The sequence below is a fragment of the Xiphophorus hellerii genome, chromosome 8 (assembly GCF_003331165.1).
Source record: "Xiphophorus hellerii strain 12219 chromosome 8, Xiphophorus_hellerii-4.1, whole genome shotgun sequence".
Classification (NCBI taxonomy): domain Eukaryota; kingdom Metazoa; phylum Chordata; class Actinopteri; order Cyprinodontiformes; family Poeciliidae; genus Xiphophorus; species Xiphophorus hellerii.
In genome coordinates this window covers 19,345,972-19,366,267 of record NC_045679.1, presented here as the reverse complement: position 1 = coordinate 19,366,267, position 20,296 = coordinate 19,345,972, and the positions used below count along the sequence as shown (strand labels likewise).

General features: G+C 37.7%; 1 protein-coding gene across 2 annotated transcripts; it reads left to right on the top strand.

The window, feature by feature from the left end:
• The first annotated feature begins 3,030 nt into the window (after positions 1-3,030).
• aff1 (AF4/FMR2 family, member 1) lies at positions 3,031-20,273 on the top strand. Of its 2 annotated transcripts, XM_032569801.1 has the most exons (19): positions 3,032-3,537; positions 8,817-8,937; positions 9,637-10,446; positions 11,244-11,285; positions 11,942-12,025; positions 12,206-12,239; positions 12,606-12,663; positions 13,377-13,503; positions 13,607-14,479; positions 14,564-14,646; positions 14,732-14,942; positions 15,014-15,114; positions 15,926-15,989; positions 16,079-16,215; positions 16,416-16,487; positions 16,646-16,739; positions 16,829-16,869; positions 16,961-17,181; positions 18,074-20,273. In XM_032569801.1, exons 1-19 carry the CDS (start codon positions 3,521-3,523, stop codon positions 18,193-18,195), a joined length of 3,312 nt encoding a protein of 1,103 aa, XP_032425692.1. In that variant the 5' UTR covers positions 3,032-3,520; the 3' UTR covers positions 18,196-20,273. The 2 variants fall into 2 exon arrangements, with proteins under 2 accessions (XP_032425693.1, XP_032425692.1); XM_032569802.1 differs by lacking the exon at positions 11,244-11,285 and having other exon boundaries at positions 3,031-3,537.
• Positions 20,274-20,296: the final 23 nt, after the last annotated feature.

The following is a 20,296-nucleotide window of genomic DNA, read 5'->3' as shown; positions in this document are numbered from 1 at the left end:
ATTTACATATATATTATCTGTAAATATATAATCAAGACATTATTATGAAAGAAGTAAGAAGAAATCTTGTTCACATATAACATAGACAACTTCTATTTGTAAATAATAATAAAAAAGATGATCAAGAAGGTCAGTGTTACAAATCATCAACACTGATTTAAATAACTGCAAATAGTTCAAGGATGACAACTGAGAACATGGGCTGACAGATCAGTGAAGAAAGATGTTCTGCTTGGATGAGGCGTCAGGTTCAACTTGGTCGGCAAACAGTAGACCAAAACAAGCAGTACTGATTGAAAAGGTCATGAAAAGGCTTGAGGCCACAAAAATACCGTTTACCCTACCGATAATCCAGATCTGCCATTTTGACCAAACAAGATATATGTAAATGGAAATGTGTGCTGTGACCGTCACACATTTTCAGAAAAAAAAATGGCTCTAAAGAGACTAATGGAGTAAGATACAAAACAATAACTAGCTAATAATAAGAACAAAAAACAACAGGCATATTGAAGTACCCATGACTATGTTTGATTGTTTAAGGTTAATTAAATTGTGCTTTAACTACCTAAAAATACTCTGTGCACTCCTTCTGAAAATGCAGAACTGAACAAGTCCTTTATATGCATTAAAAAGTCTGTAAATTTAATGGAATTTTTAGATTAGAAACAATATGTCGATAATAGAAGCTGCTCAGTCAAAATAAAAAAGAAACTCAGTGTGATTTATGCTTTATATAACAATCAGACAAGTTATTCCAAACTTTACTGTGTATATAACTTCAATAAACTAAGCTGCTATTTGAATGCAACATATTAATGTTGTTTAAAAACATTTTATTGACAGATTACAATAAGTTGCTTGTATGTTTTCATTTTGATTCTTCAAAGACTGAATAAATTAAAAGACTCGGTTTATAATTTTCATCCTCAGCCTCTTCGTTTGTAAGATTATGTGATTTTCAGAACATTATTTGTCTTAAATGTCCTTGGTGTTATTTCAGCCGTTTCCTTCTTCTGTTTAAAGCCTATAATGTCACTGTAGCATTGATGTGAAGAGAAACAAAAAATATCCATTTGTGCTGTTTTTTGGAATTTACATAAACACAACAGAAAAACTAAGATATGACTCCTTGACTTTGGTACATTGATGGTTTTGGAGCTTTGCAAGCAATTATTTCTCCTTCAGCTTACTCTTCTGCAGTGTTTGGCTGTTTAGGTAAGGTTTATTGCAAGAATTGCCACAGTAAACGTGGTGATTAAAAAAATAACAATCATAAAGTAAGCAAGCCTAATTCTTCATAGTTTTGTCACTAGTAAACAGTTCTCTGAATGTAATAGAGGACATTGACCAACGTTTTTCTGCATCCCAGGTTCAAATAATTCAGTGTATTGTAGAATGCACACATTTGCTGGTCTATTCTGCAATATTGTAATTCAACACAAGCAATAAAATAGGGCCACCTGCTGGACAAAATGTAAACTATTAAGGGAGCTTGAATTTAACACCAAACCATGTCTGGATAACAGGGATGCTACAAAGCAACCCAGATTGTTTGTGTATTGAGTAAACATAAAAAAGACCAAGTGTAAACAAGATATTGTGTTAAGAAGAACATATAATTATGTGCCAGATCGATTACCTTTCCTTTTTTAAAACCCTCAGTGTCTACAAAATGACTCTCTCCAATAAGGATCCCTACCCCACACATTTTTTTTCCCACATTTTATTGTGTTGAACTACAAACAACATTGCATTTTTTGGGATTTTTATGTGACAAATAAACATAAGTGGAAGGTTTTTGAGGGGTACATCTCTGCCAGATCTGTACTTATAACTGCATTTTTGTAGGTTGTTCAGTCAGACTGAGTGGAGGGCCTCTGCAAAAAGCAAATTTCAAAGTTACAGATTCTCAACTAGATTGGTTCTGAACTTTGACTGGGCCATTCTAAGGCATGGACATGCTATGGTCTAAAACCATTTCATTGTTTAGTGCCGCTGTCCTGGGGGAAGATAAACCTCTATCAGTCTATTATCTTTGGAAACCTGCACCATGGTTTCTTTCAGGATTGCCATGAATTTAGCTCTATCCCTATTACCTTCATTTCTGAGCACCTCCTGAAGTAAAGCTCTCCCACGGCATGATGCTGCCATGCCCATGTTTCATCATAGAGATGGTGTTTTCAGGGTAAGGTAAGATGAAGTATTCATTTCCCTCCAGACACAGTTTTTGCATGTAAGTCAAAAAGTTCAAAATTGGTTTTATCTGACTAGAGCACCTTCTTCCACACATTTAATAGTTAGCTACAGGACTCATGGAAAACAACAAAAATTTCTATTGATTTCTTTCAAAAATGGCTTTCTTGCCTCTTTTATAAAGGCTCGACTTTGAGCGTAGTTGATGTGCTGATCTGCGTTTTATTGAAGGGTTGCATATATGTGTGAGCTAAATAATTGTCGGTTTTTGATATGGTAAATAGGTGGTGCTTCCTAGGGCAGCACCAGAAGGGGAGATATGGTGAATATCTGGCACTAGCAACAGATAAAGTCTAAGAGAATAGGTTTTGTTTTGCATGACTGATTGGGGGATCTGGAGAAGGGTGCACAGGACAGTATTTATGCAAAAACCGATTTCAGATTTTTAGTTGCAAGAAAAATGCTGTATCTGTAACTTCCAATAGAATACAATAAAGTTTGCCATTTTCCTGTGGCAAAATATGAAAAGTATGGAGGGTTATGAATGAATAATTTTGCAAAATTTCTAAAAGATCCTGCATGGAAGTCCTGTTACCTGAATCTAATTATCCATCTATTCTTTCAATATTGTCCCTTAAATACGCCAAGCTATAAAACTTTGAATTTTGAAACAAAGTGCTATGTGAAACCATCTTGTCTTTATGTTGAACCATCAGAGATTTTATCAGATAAAGGTTTAGATACTCACAGTTGCCAAGCGTAAAAATATAAATTATTATGAAATGCTGTTTGTAAGCTTTTTGAATTTGTAGTAACTTTTCGCTCACAATTAATTGTGGCGTTTAAAACTGACAGTCCAGTAGGTCCAACACCATAAACACAGATGGCAGTACCATGTTTCGTCGCGTAGGGGTAATGTCCAAAAGTTTACATAAACTGCAGCGAATGAGCGAGAATAGTCCCAAAACATACACCCAATTGGACTCGGCTGTTATTACTGTTAATTTTCTTTTTTGAAATTACAGGCAAAGGCGGTAAAAGAGCTGTTTTGTGAAACTTTCTCGGTAACATTAAGAGTATATAAAACCTGAGCCTGGTCCCCCGAGTGGCTGCGAAGGGTAGAACAGTCCAGTAGGCAGACGGGCTGGACTGAACCCAAAATACGCGCAGAAAGCTGACAACTGCAAAACAACTTTGCAGCCGAAATAATTAAATTAAGTTTACCGGTAAACAATGTGACCAAGCGTGAAGACCACCTCTGTGAGGACCTTCGCGAATAACGCATGACAGCGAACTTTGCTCGCTGCGAGAGGCGCACTGCACCATGGCATCCCAGCCGAGGTAGGCAGAACCTTCCGCGGCTAACCGCTAGCAGCTATCCCCGCTTAGCCGATGGGTAAGCCCGGTTGATGTTACTCTGCTGGTGGCGGCCAGCCTTTCCCGTGGCAGCGCGTCGGGTCTCCTGGAATTAGGTTACAGCCTTCTAGTGAAACTTTATGCGAGTACAACAGGGAGAAAAGGAAGTGGGTTTGGTAATTGAACATTGTGTTATCAAACTAACTTGAAGACGTGCGAGGTTTTAGTTTCGACAGGCAAGCAGAGAGAGGTGGAATCAGCTGGAAACGACAGACTGGTGTGACTTTTACCAGCTTTGAGACAGAGCTGCGGGGTTAATGCATGTTATTTAAATGGACATCAACCTCAGATCACAAGGTCAATATCATTATCTGGGTGCATGCTCTTTTTTTTTAGCGTCGTGTTTGATAAACTTGGCGTTAGTTGGATTATTTAACTGTCCCTTTAACTATGTACCCATACTGCCATCTAGCAGTGTTTTGCTTCCTAACATTAGCTGCAAAGAATGGCGTTTGACAACAAGTTACTCATCACATAGAGCCGTAGCGATAAGTAGTTTCCTACTTTTTCAAAAACGCAGACATTTTCTAAACAAAGCCCAACGAAATACAACTAAGAGTGAGACAAATTTTAGGAATTTTCTTTTTATTTCTACCAGTTTGGTTTGTTTACACATCTCTAATTTACAACAAATGTCATGTTATTACACTTGGCAAGAAAACGTGTCACCATTAATGTACAAATGTAAAGCAGCCAATTATTTACTGTCCAGTTCAGTCAAAAATGTAAGACAGTACAGTCAGGTATAGGGTTCCTACACAGTCTAGAAAAGCAGGGAATTTCAATGCAGTCTTTTCAAAGTCTGAGTAACTGTGAAAGAGAGCTTTACAAAGTATTCCAGACATTACTTCCTGTCCTAATTTCATTGATTCATTCATTCCTTGGTTGCCGTCCTTTCTTGTGTCCTCCTCACCCTTTTATTCCTTCATGTCGCTCTTGCCTTATGCTATTCCTTACTTTCTTGAACCTTTCCTTTTTACCGTTTTTCTTGTTTTTCCTTTAAGTCCTTGCTTCCTTTCCTTCTTTGTGTCCTTCTTTACTTCCTCTGTTGTCAGTCTTTCTTCTATTCTAACTTTTTTCATATTCTTTCCTTCATATGTCATTCCTTCCTTAATTTATTTATGTCCCTCCCTGCTGTAGGGATATTAGCAGTCATTATCACAAAACTGATGTTTTTAAAATGTGTGTAGGATGCAATTTCAGCACTGGTGGAAATGTTGGGGATGTACAAAGATTTTCCCAGATAACCTAATCTAAAGATTGGCTTTACTAAAGAAGTATAATCCTTAGTAATGCAGATGGGTTTTTTTACATGTTAAAACTTCTACATTTTCAATCTAAAAAAAATATGTTAATTTTGTGTCTTGGAGTGTTTTGAAAATTAGGTCAAGGTTAGCGGCATGTTCTGATTCAATAATTTTAGATTTATCAATTTTTAAGTTGGATTCAAAACTAGAGAAACTGTCACTGAACACACAATTTCTTTTATGGTAAATGTTTGCTATTCAGTTGTTGAGTAAAAGCAAAGTTTATACTAATATTTACACAGAAACAGTTGAATACATCAAAATGCTCTCTTTGCTTTTCTTTAATTAGTTGCCTTGTTCAGACTATCTTCTCAAATATACCTTCAGTTTGTCCCTGTATTGAATACTATAAGCAAACAGATTAGTCAAAAAGTATGTTTTGAGTCATTCCTGTTGTAAAACACAGTGATGACTCAGTACTGGAGTCATTGCAGCTGGTCGTGGAATGCTGTAAAAGAAATTAATATATCCCTGAAGGCATATTAGTGTTTTTTTGTTTTGTTTTTTGGCAAAGACCAAAGAAAGCTATTCCTGGCAAATTGTTTCAGCTGTGTATATAATCAACATTGACTGTGTTGTTTCCAAAGCAACAAACAAAATCTGATCTTATTGCAACATCAATAGGAGTGTGATGCAAATATCTCAACAACATGCTTCCTCAACTTATTTTTTAGAAGATTTCCAGGCAAGACCCTCTTTGGGGAGACCCCTCTTGGTAGATCCAGAACATTGAAGGGAAATCTTTCTCTGCCTGGGAACACATTGGGATTTCCCTGAATGAGCTTGTAGAGAGATGTCTGGATGTGCTCCTGTACTTCTTAAATTTCGAATGCAAATTCAGATCTGCATAAGGCGTTACAAAGCTTGATAAAAATCAGTTTGCTTGCCCACATAAGATGGTCTAAAGGAGGAGAGAATGGTTTTGTGTTGATGAGTCATTGTCTTTCTAGACTCTTCACTAGTTTAGACAAGGTGGTCACTGTTGTAGGTTCATTAGGTACAGTCTGGGTTGCTTTCGCAAAGTATTAGTCAATGAGCCATAACATTAAGACAAGCAGCCTAGTGTCGAGTAGTTTCACTGTTCTATTGTTCATTCGGACATGGGGTTTTGTAGACCTCCGGAAGTCTGCTGCAGAATTTGGCACCAGACTGTTAGTAGCAGCAGTTTTCTCCTGAACATCACACAAAGTCAAATAAGGGCCACATTATCCTGTTGAAGCTGCCACCTGACATCTGGGAATATTGATGTTGGAATGGTTGCACACTTTGAAGAACAATAGCTGTTTCCCAGTGGAATATTTCCTAAACCCCCCAGGGCAACCTTTGCTTTCGAGAGAAACCTCGACTCTCCAGTGACCCTGTTTCTGGTCCACTGTCCTTTCTTGTTTTTCTTTCTTGACTGAAACTCAAGTTTTACCCAAATGAGACAGGAAATGAACCTCAAGAGCTTCTAGACCTAAATAGCTAGAACCTAGCCCTGTAGATATAATGTATCTGCCATTCAGTCCATCCGTTATCTATACCCGCTTAACCTTGGTAGGTTGTAGGTTCATCGATCACTGGTTGAGACTTTGGGTACAACCTTTAGAGGTCACCAGTCCATGACATTAAATCAGCCCTTGTCAACATCATTCAACTTCTTATCCTTTGCTTTGTCTGACTTTACTTAATTGTTCTAGTGGGCTTTGATGTAATTTGAGGTTTCAAGTAGGGCTATTATGCAAGCTTTTTGTTTTTTTGTTTTTTTTCTGACAAATTGTACCAGCAGTTATTGGTCTGCCAGCAGTTGTAAAAAGCTGCTTAAAATTTAAAGATTAAAGCCGTGTTTTACAAGGGTGGTTATGGTTCCTATCTGTCCTTTTATGGGGCCGAGAGGAGTTCTCAATGTTTATGGATTTCTTTTTATGTTGCCTCAAATTCTTCTGTTGCCAGTGGTCTCAGTGTGTGTGTGTGTGTTTTTCTTTCCTGCTTTGTATTTACAGTTTTGAGAGTTTTTTTTTTTTTTCCCGTCTTCTTGTAACTTCCAGGATTAACTTGTAAGAATTTGTATCTTTATTAAACTTGAAACACTAGAGCTCCTGTATTGTTAGGGTTTTCTCACTGGTTATTATGTGCACAAGTTTTTATTTTGCCCTTTCTGATACCATCAGAACTTTTCTACCTAGATTAAAGCCAATTTTAAGATGGGGGTAGGGGGGGTACACAGAGCAATTATTAATCTCCACCTTTATAGTCAGTAAAGTATCTTACAATATGTAAAATCCAAGATGAGCAGCACTATGTCTATATTTACTTAAAATCTTAGAAAATGTTGTAAAATTGTTAGGAAGATTTGCCAAGATGACTTTTTTCTCACTGCATAGAACTTAGCAGCACTGTTTAGCATTCTCTGACTAGAGTATATCAAAGTGCAGGTGTTTGGTGAAAAAGCACGACATTTTGCAAAACTCACACACTATTTATCAAGCAGATATGGTGGAGAAATTATGTATTGGCCAAAGAACATGACACCTTGCAGACTTGACAATTGCTACAAATCTATCCTGGAATAAAAACTTTGGTCAACTATTCAGTAGCAGAAGCTTGTCTAATTTCTGTCCTGCAACAGTAAAGCCATCTTAAGTGCATTACCAAGACTGCAACAGACTAGTTGAACAAGAAAAGAATGCATGTGTTGCAATTCTCCCGGTCAAAGTCCGCATCACGGCCAGATTAAAATACTTTTCCTGGACCTAAAGAAAGCTGTGGAGTTCCTTCAATGAAGTGATACAACCATATGAAAGACAACACAAATAGATTGATATGTTCTAATGTTTCTCTGGAGATGGAACTGTTTCCTGCTTTAAAGTGAACCTTTATGCTGTGTCAACACTTTTAATAACAGACAGTTTAATGAGTCACATAATCTTTTATATTGATCCTTGTATTTAGTCAATTGAAAAGTAGATTGAGCTGTTGGAAGTCAATGCAATCAACCTTTAAATCTAGATCTGAAATGATAAACTTCTGTGAAAATTTAAATGCAACATACACTCAACAATCGCACTTTGATGGAAAATAGCCTAACCGATCAAATGAACTGATTTGGCACTGACATAACTTGTCTTTTATGCATATATTGTAAGTAATATTGTGTGATTCTAAGAAACACTTGATGTGTTGTTCACCCATGGGTGTTCAGCCTGTTACTGGGCCGTGCCAGTTTGTGCTTTCCTTGGAGTTTAGCAAGTCTGTCTGCTGCATTAATGAGGAGGTGCTCATCTGTTTGGCTTGGTCCCAAATCTTTGCTGCTCCTCTCATTGCCATGGCAGCATCCTGCTGGGATTGTTGTCAGTGAGAATGATTAGCACAGTGTTTTGGGAAGAAAAATGTGAAAACTGAAGATGCAGTGTTCGTGTTCATATTTTTGAAACTCACCCATAGAAGTTTCTGGATTTTTTATTTTTTTCATCATTTATTACAGTTATTGGGCTCCTAAAAGTTGAAATAAATCTACTTTGGAGACTTGGCAGACGTGATGTGAGCATTATGTAGTGAATCCCCCTTGCACCTGTGAGTCAGTTCACACTTGTCTGCAGATTTAATCTCATCTGACGCTGCTGCTTTCCCCTTGGGTTTAAGAAGTCAATCATATGCTTGCAGTATTTATTTTCTGGTTTTGCAGAAATTTTATGATGCCGTATTATTGCTTTGCTTTGCAATGAAATTTAATTGTAACTATTTGTTTTGTTTTATAAAATAAAAAAAAGCAAACAAAATAACTTTGTTTTGTATAGTCAAGAATAGTGGACATTATCACTGTAACATGGTCAGATTTCCATATTGTTTGTCCCAAGGCGATGGTCATGTGAACGGGCTGTTAATTTAGCTTAGTTGTATTTCTTTGTAATTTTCCAGCGCACATACTGAAGAGAGGAACCTTCTTCGCCGCCGAGCATGGGAACAAAGAATCCAAGAAACCAGCCAAACCAAAGAAGTTAATGCTGAAAATGCGCCACTCTTTGCAGAACCGTACAAGGTAAGAGCTGCCTTTAGAGGGAACAAAATGCTTAAAGGACAACAGTGGCTGTCATTTGATCATCTGGTAGGTCTGTCCAGGCGGTCCGGATACGTGTACATGTAAACAGAAGTGCAGCCCCTTGTAGGGCTCTTGACTCATGGTTTCTATGAATAGCTATTTACTCATCTTAGCTTTGCTCAAGAAGGTTGCAAAGGTTCAGGATGAAAACTTGGGTAGAGTTTGCCGTCCTCCTCTGAGCCTGCTGATGGCCTTAATAACCTCTGCAGCTAAAATAGCCCAGTCTCTGTGGAGCAAACCAAGGGGCCTTAAGGTCAGTGAAACACTAGCTGGTTCTCTAAAGGATTCATTCTGTGAGGGCACAATCATAATTGAGCAAGACTCTGCTGCACTTATTGATCTTTTAGTTTTGAATGCGGCTGATGGAGGCTGTCATTTTATTCACCCAATAAAGATTTAAATAGTGAATGGTAAGACAGAGTTTTGCATTTTAGCAATACTGAGAAATTCAAGTAATAAATAGAAGAAAATACACTTTATGTTACTAAATTAGTTGACTATTATTTCAGTAATTGATTCAACACGACTAAACGAATGAATCATTTCAGTCCTATTGTGGAGTTTTAATTTTTTCACAGAACTGCAGTGTGGTGTTTTTGTTTTGTTCATGAAAGTAGAAATATTCTCTCTTTTTTTCAGACGAACAAAGCGGATGAGCTCTCTGATCGAATCCAAAGGATGCTGGGCAGTTACGAAGATGTGAATAATCCTGTGCCTTCTTCACAGGAGGCTTTACCCATTCCTTCCTACGTTTCCTTATCTCAGTCAGATCAGAACCAGCCAGTTGCAGAACAATCAAACAAAACTCTTTCCCACAACCAGGACCTTCACATGTCTACTACCCAACAAAGCCAGAAAGGGACATCTAATAGTGTTTACTCCTCATCTCCAAACCACCGTGGACATTCATCTAGATTTTCAGCTGCGCCTTCGACCCACAGTCAGTTGAGTCGCTTAGGACATCATATAAAGGAGAGTGAAGTCTTCCCAGATCTCAGAGGGGCAGTCAGCCTTCCCCAGGAAGTGTCTGCCCCCTCTCCAGATACTAAGCTTCTTCCGGTCCTACATTCCTGTGACCACAATACTAACACGGACACGAGGGACACGTTCAAAAGGGATCAGCTTCAAGGGTCTCCAGATCTTTCCTCAGGGTTGACTGGCAGTGTGACTGTTTTTACATTGAACAGCAGGCTTTCACCTATAAATCCACCCCAAGCCAAGACCAACACACTGCCCTCCCAGACCTTTCCTTCTCTGCTGTCGTCCAAGCAGGCTGGGCTAGTCATGACCCAGAAGCCAACGGCCTATGTGCGACCCATGGATGGTCAGGACCAGGTGGTCCAGAAGTCACCTGAGCTGAAGCCATCGCCAGAGCATTATGCGCCATTACCAGAGCTGATCAACAAAACGGACATTGCCAAAACAATGAAAGTGCCTCAATTCTTTGAGGTAAGATTTTGCATGTGCAATTAAACATAAATGTAAGTAAATTAATTGCAATAGTGGTTAAAAAATATATTTACAAAAAACAGCAACAATAAAGGACACTTACGCTAGTATTTTCAATTTGAAATTTGATATTCAAATGAAGTTAGACAGGAACTATCAGAAGCTAGTGATGCACAAAATGAAATTTCCTTCTCCTGCTTTACACTTTTTCTTTCATGAGTGGATATGTTTTTCTTTCCGCTTCTTCTCCTTTAGCATTTCACCAGGTTGGAACATTGAAAGAGGAATGCTTGACCATTCCTCTCTGGCTCTGTCTCCCTTGGTCAATATTTTATGATATTTATTAGTACAGAAGTGGTGATTAAAAAAAAGTTGTAGGATGCATCCCTGCATATTGTCAGAACCTTATATAAAACAAATGCTGCTGTACAAAATTAAAGCTATTGTCAAGAGGCCGCTCAAGAATCCAATATACATTAAGTAGAGTAACTGTGCCTCTAAATTGAACATAGAAATAGTATTTCAACCAAATCTTTCAATTTTTTATGTTTATTGAGTTTAATGGAACCTACTATGGAAGAAAATGTTCAAATAACTAAAGCGATAAACTTAATTATTACATCATTATTATCAGCAATATGCTAATGGATATGTTGATAAATCACTTATTTATTGTCCTAATTGTGAATTTAGAAATGGTGTCATTTTCACTTATTAGTTTTATTGTTTGCTTTTTTTTTTTCTTTTTAATCAGGCAAGTGAAAAAAAATCTTCAATTTTCTTTTTTTCCTGTAAAGACTCCATCTGATGAAGTTCTGTGTGTGGAAGATATCTTAAGGGTTAGTGCAGCCACTTATGTCCATGTTTAAGTAAATAATAAATAAATAATAAATATGCTCTTAATTTTTCTTGGTTTTTCTGAATGTACTTGGAAAAAATTGAAGTTGAAATGCAGAAGTTGTTTTCTTTGTTTTCTACTTCTACTACTTTTTTCGCCCTTTTGGGCTTTGTGCCAGATTAGGAATTGGTATTTGCAGAAACTTTAATTGTTTATTTTTAATGGTGTCAAGAAGAGAGACAATAGTCTGGGTCAACTTTCAGGTTGTGTGTGGGTTCTTCATACCATCAAGTATGGGTCTTTATTTGTAGTAGCCACTAAATTGAATTGCAATGTACGAGATGCAGCTGGAGAAAGATTTGCCCCATCTTACAAACTTACAAAATCATGTTTTCAAAACAGCCTTTTGTATTTCCTCAGGCTTTTAATGTTTGATATTAAACAGTATTCGAGGATCTTTAAATGTGAACTCAAAATAAAAACCGATAAGATTTTGAGATCTTTTGTATTCCAGATTTACTGATTTCCAGATTTAAGTAACATTTTCTCCCGTTCTAGTTTACTGGACAGAACAGATGAACTTGTTCAAAACAGATGGTTGTGAATCAACCATGTTTTCTTTAAAATGCATGTCAACCTCTTGTTTGTGTTTGACAGGAAATGACTCAGCCATGGCCCCCTCTGCTGACGGCGATACACACGCCAACCTATGAACCACCCAAGTCTCAAATCCCAGCCAAGGTCAAAAATCAAAGCTTAATCATTCAATTTTTTTCACATTTTACCATCCTAACCTTCTTGCTCATATGTTTTCTAGCAATCCAAACTTTTCCCTCTTATTATGTTCCAACTACACGGTTTATCCCTAAACAAATTTGATGATGAGTAATACAATTCATATTTATTTTTCCATCCTAGCAGGAAGCAGAACAAGTCTCATCGTGTCCAGAGCAAAGTGAGTAACATTTAGCTCGTCTTTAGCAATCAGTACAGCTAAATAAATCCATTATATCTGGTGTTGTTGTTTTGGATGGCAGGCCTTTTTATGATTATGGTGAAAAGTAGAAGTTTAAGCTAACAGGAAAATTAAAAGACACACAGATTAAAATACATTGGAATATAATTTCAGACCAACATGTTGATTAAAAAGAAAAGAGCTTTTAGTAAAACTTCAGTTTAATAATTTATACATCCATGTATACCGCCACTAAGAAGAATTGCTTTCTGATATTACCAATCTCTCTCACATTGCTATTGATCAGTTACTATTTTAGTTGATCAAAATCTCATGATCAAAATAACTGTCCCTCTTTCTTTTCAGAAAGCCTTGAATTCTCCAGTAAAGATTCATCTCATTACAACCGGCTGAACTCCTCAAAGTAAGTACCTAAACCTTTCAGAATAACAGCTTCCTCATTTCAGAAATATAATATATAATTAGCACAACCATATTTTTGTTTTTATCAAAGATGCATATTTTTTTATATGTAGATGAGAATTTACCTCAAAACATTCTTAAGTCCGTGTCATGGAAGGAAATTCACTCCCTCAGATTTTGGCAATTTAGCATTTTTGGATGTCAATAACAGTGCTATTAGCTTTATTCCAACAGCCTGAGAACTTGGGTTATTATTTAATACACATCTTATTCTAACTTTGCCCCACAGAACTTTAAAGAAAGTGACCCATGCTATACATTTAGTGGAGTGCATCAATACCTCCTTTTTACCATTCTTGACTTGTGGTCACAGGCCAAACAAAATTTTTTCAAGGGTCAGAAATGGGCCCCGAAACACACTTTGCACACCCCTGCATTAGTAACATCTACAGGCTTTCCCCAAGTTAGTTGAAGGTTTAGTAATGTTAATATGTGTAAACTTCTGATTGAAGAAGTAATAAGTATTCTGGCATTTAACAGATTTTGGTTGTCTTTGTTGACCTAAATTCTGACTAATTTAGTCTGATTTACTAACCAATAGTGAAGGGTAAATGTTTTATTGATTGAATAAAAACATCTGGTTTCAGTTGCATGCATTGATAATAACTAATGGCTACCTTTTAATACCAATCTGTGTGTATTTGTGTTTTTCAGTTCCTTTGAAGCCGCACATTCCAGTGATGCAGAGATGAGGAGCTCCAGTGACAGCAGCTCAGAGTCAGACGACATTTCCATTAAAGAGCCTCCAAAACCTCCAGAGAGCAAACTAGTTGAAACAGAGGTCTAAACTCATTTTACTATGTTTTAATTATCACCCACTAAATGACTCACATACATATGTTTTCTTATTATTATTTTTAATACTTTTTATGTTCTTTTTATAGCCTGATGCTCCAGCAGCAAGCGATCGGGACTGGCAGCTGGGAGAGCGGGTGAGCCCCCATCAGCAGACCTTCAGCACTGATCGTCAGACCCCCAAGCAGACCAGTGCAGACGCCAGTGAGGAATCAAAGTCTTTTTCTCAGCAAAAAGCGCTCACAGACAACATGGCTGCTACTCAGCAGAGCAGTGAAAGCGTCCAAGATGCCTCTTTCAGTCAGAACAATGGCAAAAAAAGCCTTTCTGATGGAGGGAGCCTCAACAGTACAAGGAGACTTTCAAAGCCTTCAGCGGCAGGGGGCCCAAATCGCACTGAAACAGCACTCGGCGTTAAGTCTGAGGAACTCGCAACCCCAAAGACGGAGCAACATTTCACACACAATCCCAAAGTAAAATCAAAAACAATGGAACACAGAAAGGAAACTAAAAGAGATGCTAAAAGAACTACATACGCCAAACATAAGAAGGCTGGATCGGAAGTCGCGCCTGCGCTGCATGGTAGCTGTCCAACCTGTGGTGTTCATCATCCTAAATCCTGCTGCTGCTCGGCTCAGAGCCCCGCCCAGCCTGCTGCTCCAGTCAGAGTCAGCTGTCCCAAAAACAATACAGAGACCAAGGTGCCTCACAAATCAACCCACAAGCATTCACATAAGGCCTCTCAGGCAGCAAAGGGTTGGTGGGACCAATACCAGCCTCCTAAATCCCTGCTGGTGAGGATTGATATCGGTCTGCTCTCAAGAGTCCCCCTGAAATCCAGTAATAATAAAGGGATTTCCAGCAATGCAAAGAGACCAGCACTGGCCATAGAGAAGGATGTAGCGAGCAGAGAGTCCTCTAAAGCACACAGACCTGGAAAAAGCAATAGAAAGTCTCAAAATGTGAGGAATTTGTGCGGCACGGAAGAGATTGTACTCATTCTTATCGGAAAATGTTATTTTACTGTGTTTTTTTTTTTTTTTCAGGTCGAGACTAAAAGTCCACCCAAGAAGAAACTTAAGTTGGAAAACCGGAATACCTCATTAAGTCGTGCTTCTGTGAAAGTAGAGTACGTCCAGTAAAACAAAAAAATATGAGAATATAACATATTAAGTCATCGCTGCTCTAACTCTTGTGATTTATATTTCACACAGGAGTTCCAACAAACCAGACAAGGACCAAAAGAATGCTAAGAAAACATCTCAGGACCTGGCAACATCCAAAGACACCACTAAAGCTCCAAAGGTACAGAATCCCTGTTCGGCAATGGTACTGAAGACCAGTAAGGAGAATCCCAATGGTAAGGACTCCAACAAGCACAAGACAATTAAAGGAAAACACCCACAACCCTCACTTCATAAAAAGGTAATTGTTCAAACACTACTGTATGTGGTGAGATATGAATAAAAGTTTTCAACCTAATGCGTCTTCTTCAGTGTCAGGCCAAGACCCCAAAGAGCGGTCTTGATATGCCGTCAAATTTAAAGCCCCAAAGAGGAGCTGTGAGCAACAGATCCTTGCTGAATTTTGACAAGAGGTACAATTCCAAGTTTTCCTTACACTCAGTCTGGAAAACGTTTTTATAGCCATTTTATATAGCGTTTCCTAAATACTGTAATTTTACAGCCACACATGTGAGTGCATTATAGTGGGATGTTACACTGCTTTGAAGTGGAAGGACAATGCGATATGCTTTTTACTGTTTTTTTGGTTTTGGGTTTTTTTTAACAAATAAAATTTTAAAGTGTGGTCTTTACTTGGTTCCAGTCTCCTTAGCCCTGATTATTCAAAAATAAATTCAGAAGTCTTTCATCCTTTGTGTAATTAAATCCAGCTGTTCTGTTCTGGCCTCAGAGGTTTGTTAGAGAACATTAGGGAAAAGACCAATAAACATGGCAGAAAGGTTAAAGATATAGTTGTACAGCAGAATTGGGTTATAAACAATATGAAATACCTTTTGAAGTTTCTGGTGGTAATGTAGAAAATGTCAAAGGGCGTACATTATCTTTTTGCAAGAGACTGCGTGTTTATTGTTCTTCATGTTTCCTACTCAATGCCAGATGTTTTGGTGGACTTAATAGGTTTTTAAAATTCATATCAGTTTATTTATATAGCGGCAATTCACCACAGATGCTTAACAAAAACAGCAAATTGAATCCGATCACAGATTCAAAGTCGGGTACGTATTGATCCTAGTTATTAAGCTCAGTTAATTATTCAAATTACCTTAGAAAGGAAATCCAGCAGATTGCATTAACTTTCAGCGTTCACTCCTACTGGATGATCGTGTAGCGTCAGTAGACTGTCACTTACATTGAGTTGTAGAGTAAAATAATTCTTTTTCACAGGCAGTATCCAGTGAACCATTACATAAAAGAGGCAAAAAAACTGAAGCACAAGGCAGACGCTGAGGTAAGTTGGTCTTTTTTTTTTTTACTTTTACTGCACCACACTCCATACAGCTTCTTTTTTTACTCTCGTATTCTGTTACGTCTGTGCAGCAGGACAAGCTTAGTAAAGCTTTCACCTACTTGGAGGCAGCCATGTTCTTTGTTGAGAGTTGCATTGCCATGGAGAAAGATCCACAGATTTCAGGGTCTTCCTACACGATGCTTGCAGAGACGGTGGAGCTGCTCAAGTAAGACTTCATGTTTCTTCGACACTGCTTCAGGGACTTACTACACATGGATGCTTTCAGAAAAGTTTGGGGACCGATTCTCTCATGCTTTTTACACACTGGGCACTGAAATCTTCTTACAGATGTGAGGCAAGCTTCCAGTAATGGTGTGATAAATATTTTTTCCTGATTCGAGCTGTGTTTATCTCTCATTCTCACAGATTTGTTCTGAAACTTAAAAACCCAGTGGACTCATCAGCTGCACCCCCAGAAAATGACTTTTTAGCTTTATGGTAAGTTGAAGCTCCATCTCCTCAGATAGCGTTGTGGGAGGTGGCTAAACTGTATTGCAAAGGATAGAAAAGCTGCAGAAATGCCATGTCTTCACCTAATGATTTTCTCATTGTTTTCTGACACATTTTTTTGAGTAACTTTTGTATCTTTCTTGCAGTTTAAAGTGCCAGTCTCTTCTTCACATGGCCATGTTTCGCCACAAACAAAAAACTGCAACAAAATTGTCAAAGACTCTTACGGATCACTTTCAAGTAACTTATAAATGCTTCATTTATATTATATTTATATTATCTCTGTTTGTTTTGTAGTTATATTATAAAATATTCGGTTTATCTTTCAGAACTTCGCTCAGGTGTCACGCAAACAGCCCTCCTCAGCAAAGTCAGTCATTCCCTCCCCCCCTCCAAAAAAAAACATATTTAATGTGTGCAACCCTACACAGGGTTTAATATTTTTATATTTCATCTTTTAGGCTAGCAGAAAACCCATCCCCCAGCGTGCCGTCTCCAGCCAGCTCCAGCTCAGGTACCGGTTCGAACCACAGCGGCTCCGGGATCGCTGCAGTCGGCAGCACTGTGGTGATTCCTCAAGACATAGAGCAAGTGGCCTTTTCCTACGTCAACATCACCACGTTATTTCTAAGTGCTCATGACATCTGGGAGCAGGCAGAGGAATTGGCATTAAAAGGCAGCGGTAAGAAAGAAAAATCTCTCCAGCTGGTTGGTTAGCTAGCTTAACATCTGGAAATCAAAAATTAGCTTCTCTTGGTCTGTATTTCTACTGTGCTTTAGCCTTAAGTAATGTGTGGTGTCATGCTTTTGTTGTTTACTTGCAAGTATACTATCAACATTTAGACACACACACACGGAAGGTCATGGCTTTTAAATTGTTGTCCACTGTACAGGATACCTACATGGTCTAGATAAGTATGAAATTTGATTTGGGTTGTAATTATGCAAGTATATTTGTAAAAGAGTTGGAGTTATTATGTATTCAGGGCTGGCTATTTTACATCAGTTAATACAACAAGTGGATTTATTTGTATATTTATTTTCAAATAAATATACAAATAATAAGTAATTTATTATCCGAATAAATAATCGGATTTGCGAAGTTCTGATCATTTTTTTTCCATGACAGCATGGTGGTTTTCACCTTCTGAGTTATTTTTATTATGTTTATTTCTTAAAACATATTTTTATTTAGTCAGAGTTACTGTATAAGGAGGCATTAGGAATAACATGACCTCAGATAGAAAAACATTTTTATGTTCATTTTAAGTCCATACTGTAAAGATTTTAAACATTTAAAACTCAGATCCCAGAAACTGTATAGTGAATAAACACCAAAATATGGTCTGTGATGCATGACAGTAGGACATTTGCATAAAATATCCTACGCATCACATTTTGTAATTGGAGCTCAATAGGAAGTTGACTCAGTGACAGTGACTCGTTGTTCCACAGTGTTAACATGTCTGAGGTCAAATATAGCATTTAAACCATAAACCTTATATTAAAAAAAATACATCTATGCACCAAACGATCTTTTTGAATATTTTGTTTCCATTAAATGTGTGTTTCAGGTGTGCTCACAGAGCTGGATGCCTCCATGGGCCCACTGAGACTGATGTCAAATATGAGCTTCATGGTCCGCTACATCAGGCAAGGTGTCAGCTGGTTAAGGCTGGACAGCCATAAGCTTTGATGCTGGACGCCTACGCTCTCAGACTTCTCTGCATGTTTATGCCTCTGACATCACCTTATTTCATTAACAAAGTGGATGGCAGATGGCTGTGGAGGTGGCTCAGGAGAAAATTCTCATTTTCTCTCAAGGACAAAGACATCTGCTTTCATATGCATCATGTGTATTTTTATTATTATTTTTGTGTTTGTGTGTGGGTGTGTGTGTGTGTTGTAAACAAACATGGAAGGAAGCAAATCAGATATTGCCAAAAGTGCCATTTTGGGGCTCTGTGAATTTGCCCTCTTAAAATCATCTGCTTGTGGTCCAAGTATTGTGAGCTTTATTGTTCCTTTTTTCACAACTTTTGTTAGTATTACGATCTCTGAAGAGATGGTAATTAGAAAACCAGGGCACTTAACTCACACCAACCTCCAGTTGTCTCTGCTAGCATCATGTTCTTTGTTTCATTGTGAAACTTCGGCTTGACCTGATGACCTGTGACCCAACGAAGTTTGTTGCAATAGTGCCACACACTATAAATTGGTCTTTAATTTATTATTTTAGCTAAACGTTTGGCTGGGGTTCTGCATTTTGTTTATGTGCAATAGTCAAAAGCGGTGGATAACGGTAATCAGGTGCCTTACTGTGAATTAGAGGAGGCCTGCCTATAGTTTGGTCCTTGTCAAACACTGTAAGGCGCAGAAAGCTCTGTGGAACAAGTGCAGCTGGAGTGTTAGTGGCATAAACCAGTTCTTCTTCTTTGTCTTAATTTGTTCTGCTGCTGACAAAAGTTGGTGTACATAATGAAGATGACGTTTTCTCTGGTTGATTGTGATCTCACTGTTGCGGTGTTGGGTTCATCTGGCCAAATCTAAGAAAGATTCTCCGTGTAAACTATAGAAATTGTTTTGATGAAGAAACTTCTTATCTCTGTTGTTCCTCCTGTCGGTTCAGGCCAGGAAGAGATCCTTACAGTTTGATTGTGGAAACAACTTTGAAGTTCAGCCAAAACTTGGCTTGTTTTGGTACATCATAGTTCCTCTCTTATAAAATCAAAAGTCATATCAAAATCTTGCTTTGTGTTTCCATGTGCACAAGCACCTTAGCAGCTGTTGGTTGTAAAATTTCAATTTGATCGAAATACTCATTATTGATGACGGACGATGAACATTCTCACTAGATTTTAGTTGAACTTTGAAGACACTTAACAGAGAGAGTTTTCTGGATTTTGAACACCAAACTTTTATATAAAGTTGCCTTTACAGCCCAGAAGAAATTTTACATCTGTTCAGATAAAATGATTCAAAGAGGTAAATTTAGTTCTATAATTTCATAGTTTTGGACATTAGCCAGGCTTTTGCTGCAGTCATTTCCATTTATTTTGATGTTTTGCCATATTTCCCATATTCTATAGAGCTGCAACATCCCACCTAAATATGTGAGAGGTGGACAATTTAGGAAATAATGCAGTTTTTTTTTTCTCAACATTTGCATTTTGATAGTAATTTATTTTAGGTATATCTGCTTGGCGAAGGCCATGCTAAACTGGCTGGACTGTGCTTGTTTGACTCAAAGCAATAACATGTTTTGTTATTACAATTTTTTTTATTTATATGCAAGGGAGATGTTTTTGGTATGACATGCTGATAGGGAAGGTCTAGACTAGCGTAGGAATAGCACTTGGCATCTCTTAACTTAATTGTTCCTAGCTTTATTACTTTCAGCTATGCAATTAATATTTTTTAGTTAAGAACAGAGTGCCATCTAATCGGGAGCTATTTTTTTTACGTTAGAACCTTCAGCAGGATGTCATTCAAATAAGCTTTACAGTTTGGGATGGATGGATGTCTACCCTGCTCACGAAGGGAAACTGCAACGTTCGATACTTTGTTTTTTCCTGTTCAGATCCTGTGGCTCTAATTTCATCATTTGTTTTTGCTGCTTAATTTATAAATTATATTGTAACTAATTGTCCAATTGTGTTTTGACTGGAAACAAAATCTTCAGACCAGTTTTTGAAAAATGTTTCTTTTTCATTTCGTGAAAATTTGTGAAACTGTGTTGCAGTGTGCAAAGATGAATAAATACTGGAAACTAAATTGGAGTGATTGTAGCGGGTGGA

Coding starts and splice junctions, on each gene's coding strand:
- aff1 (XM_032569801.1), top strand. Junction 16,216..16,415: donor GAGACGGTGGAGCTGCTCAA/GTAAGACTTCAT, acceptor TCATTCTCACAG/ATTTGTTCTGAAACTTAAAA. Junction 16,740..16,828: donor CTCTTACGGATCACTTTCAA/GTAACTTATAAA, acceptor TTTATCTTTCAG/AACTTCGCTCAGGTGTCACG.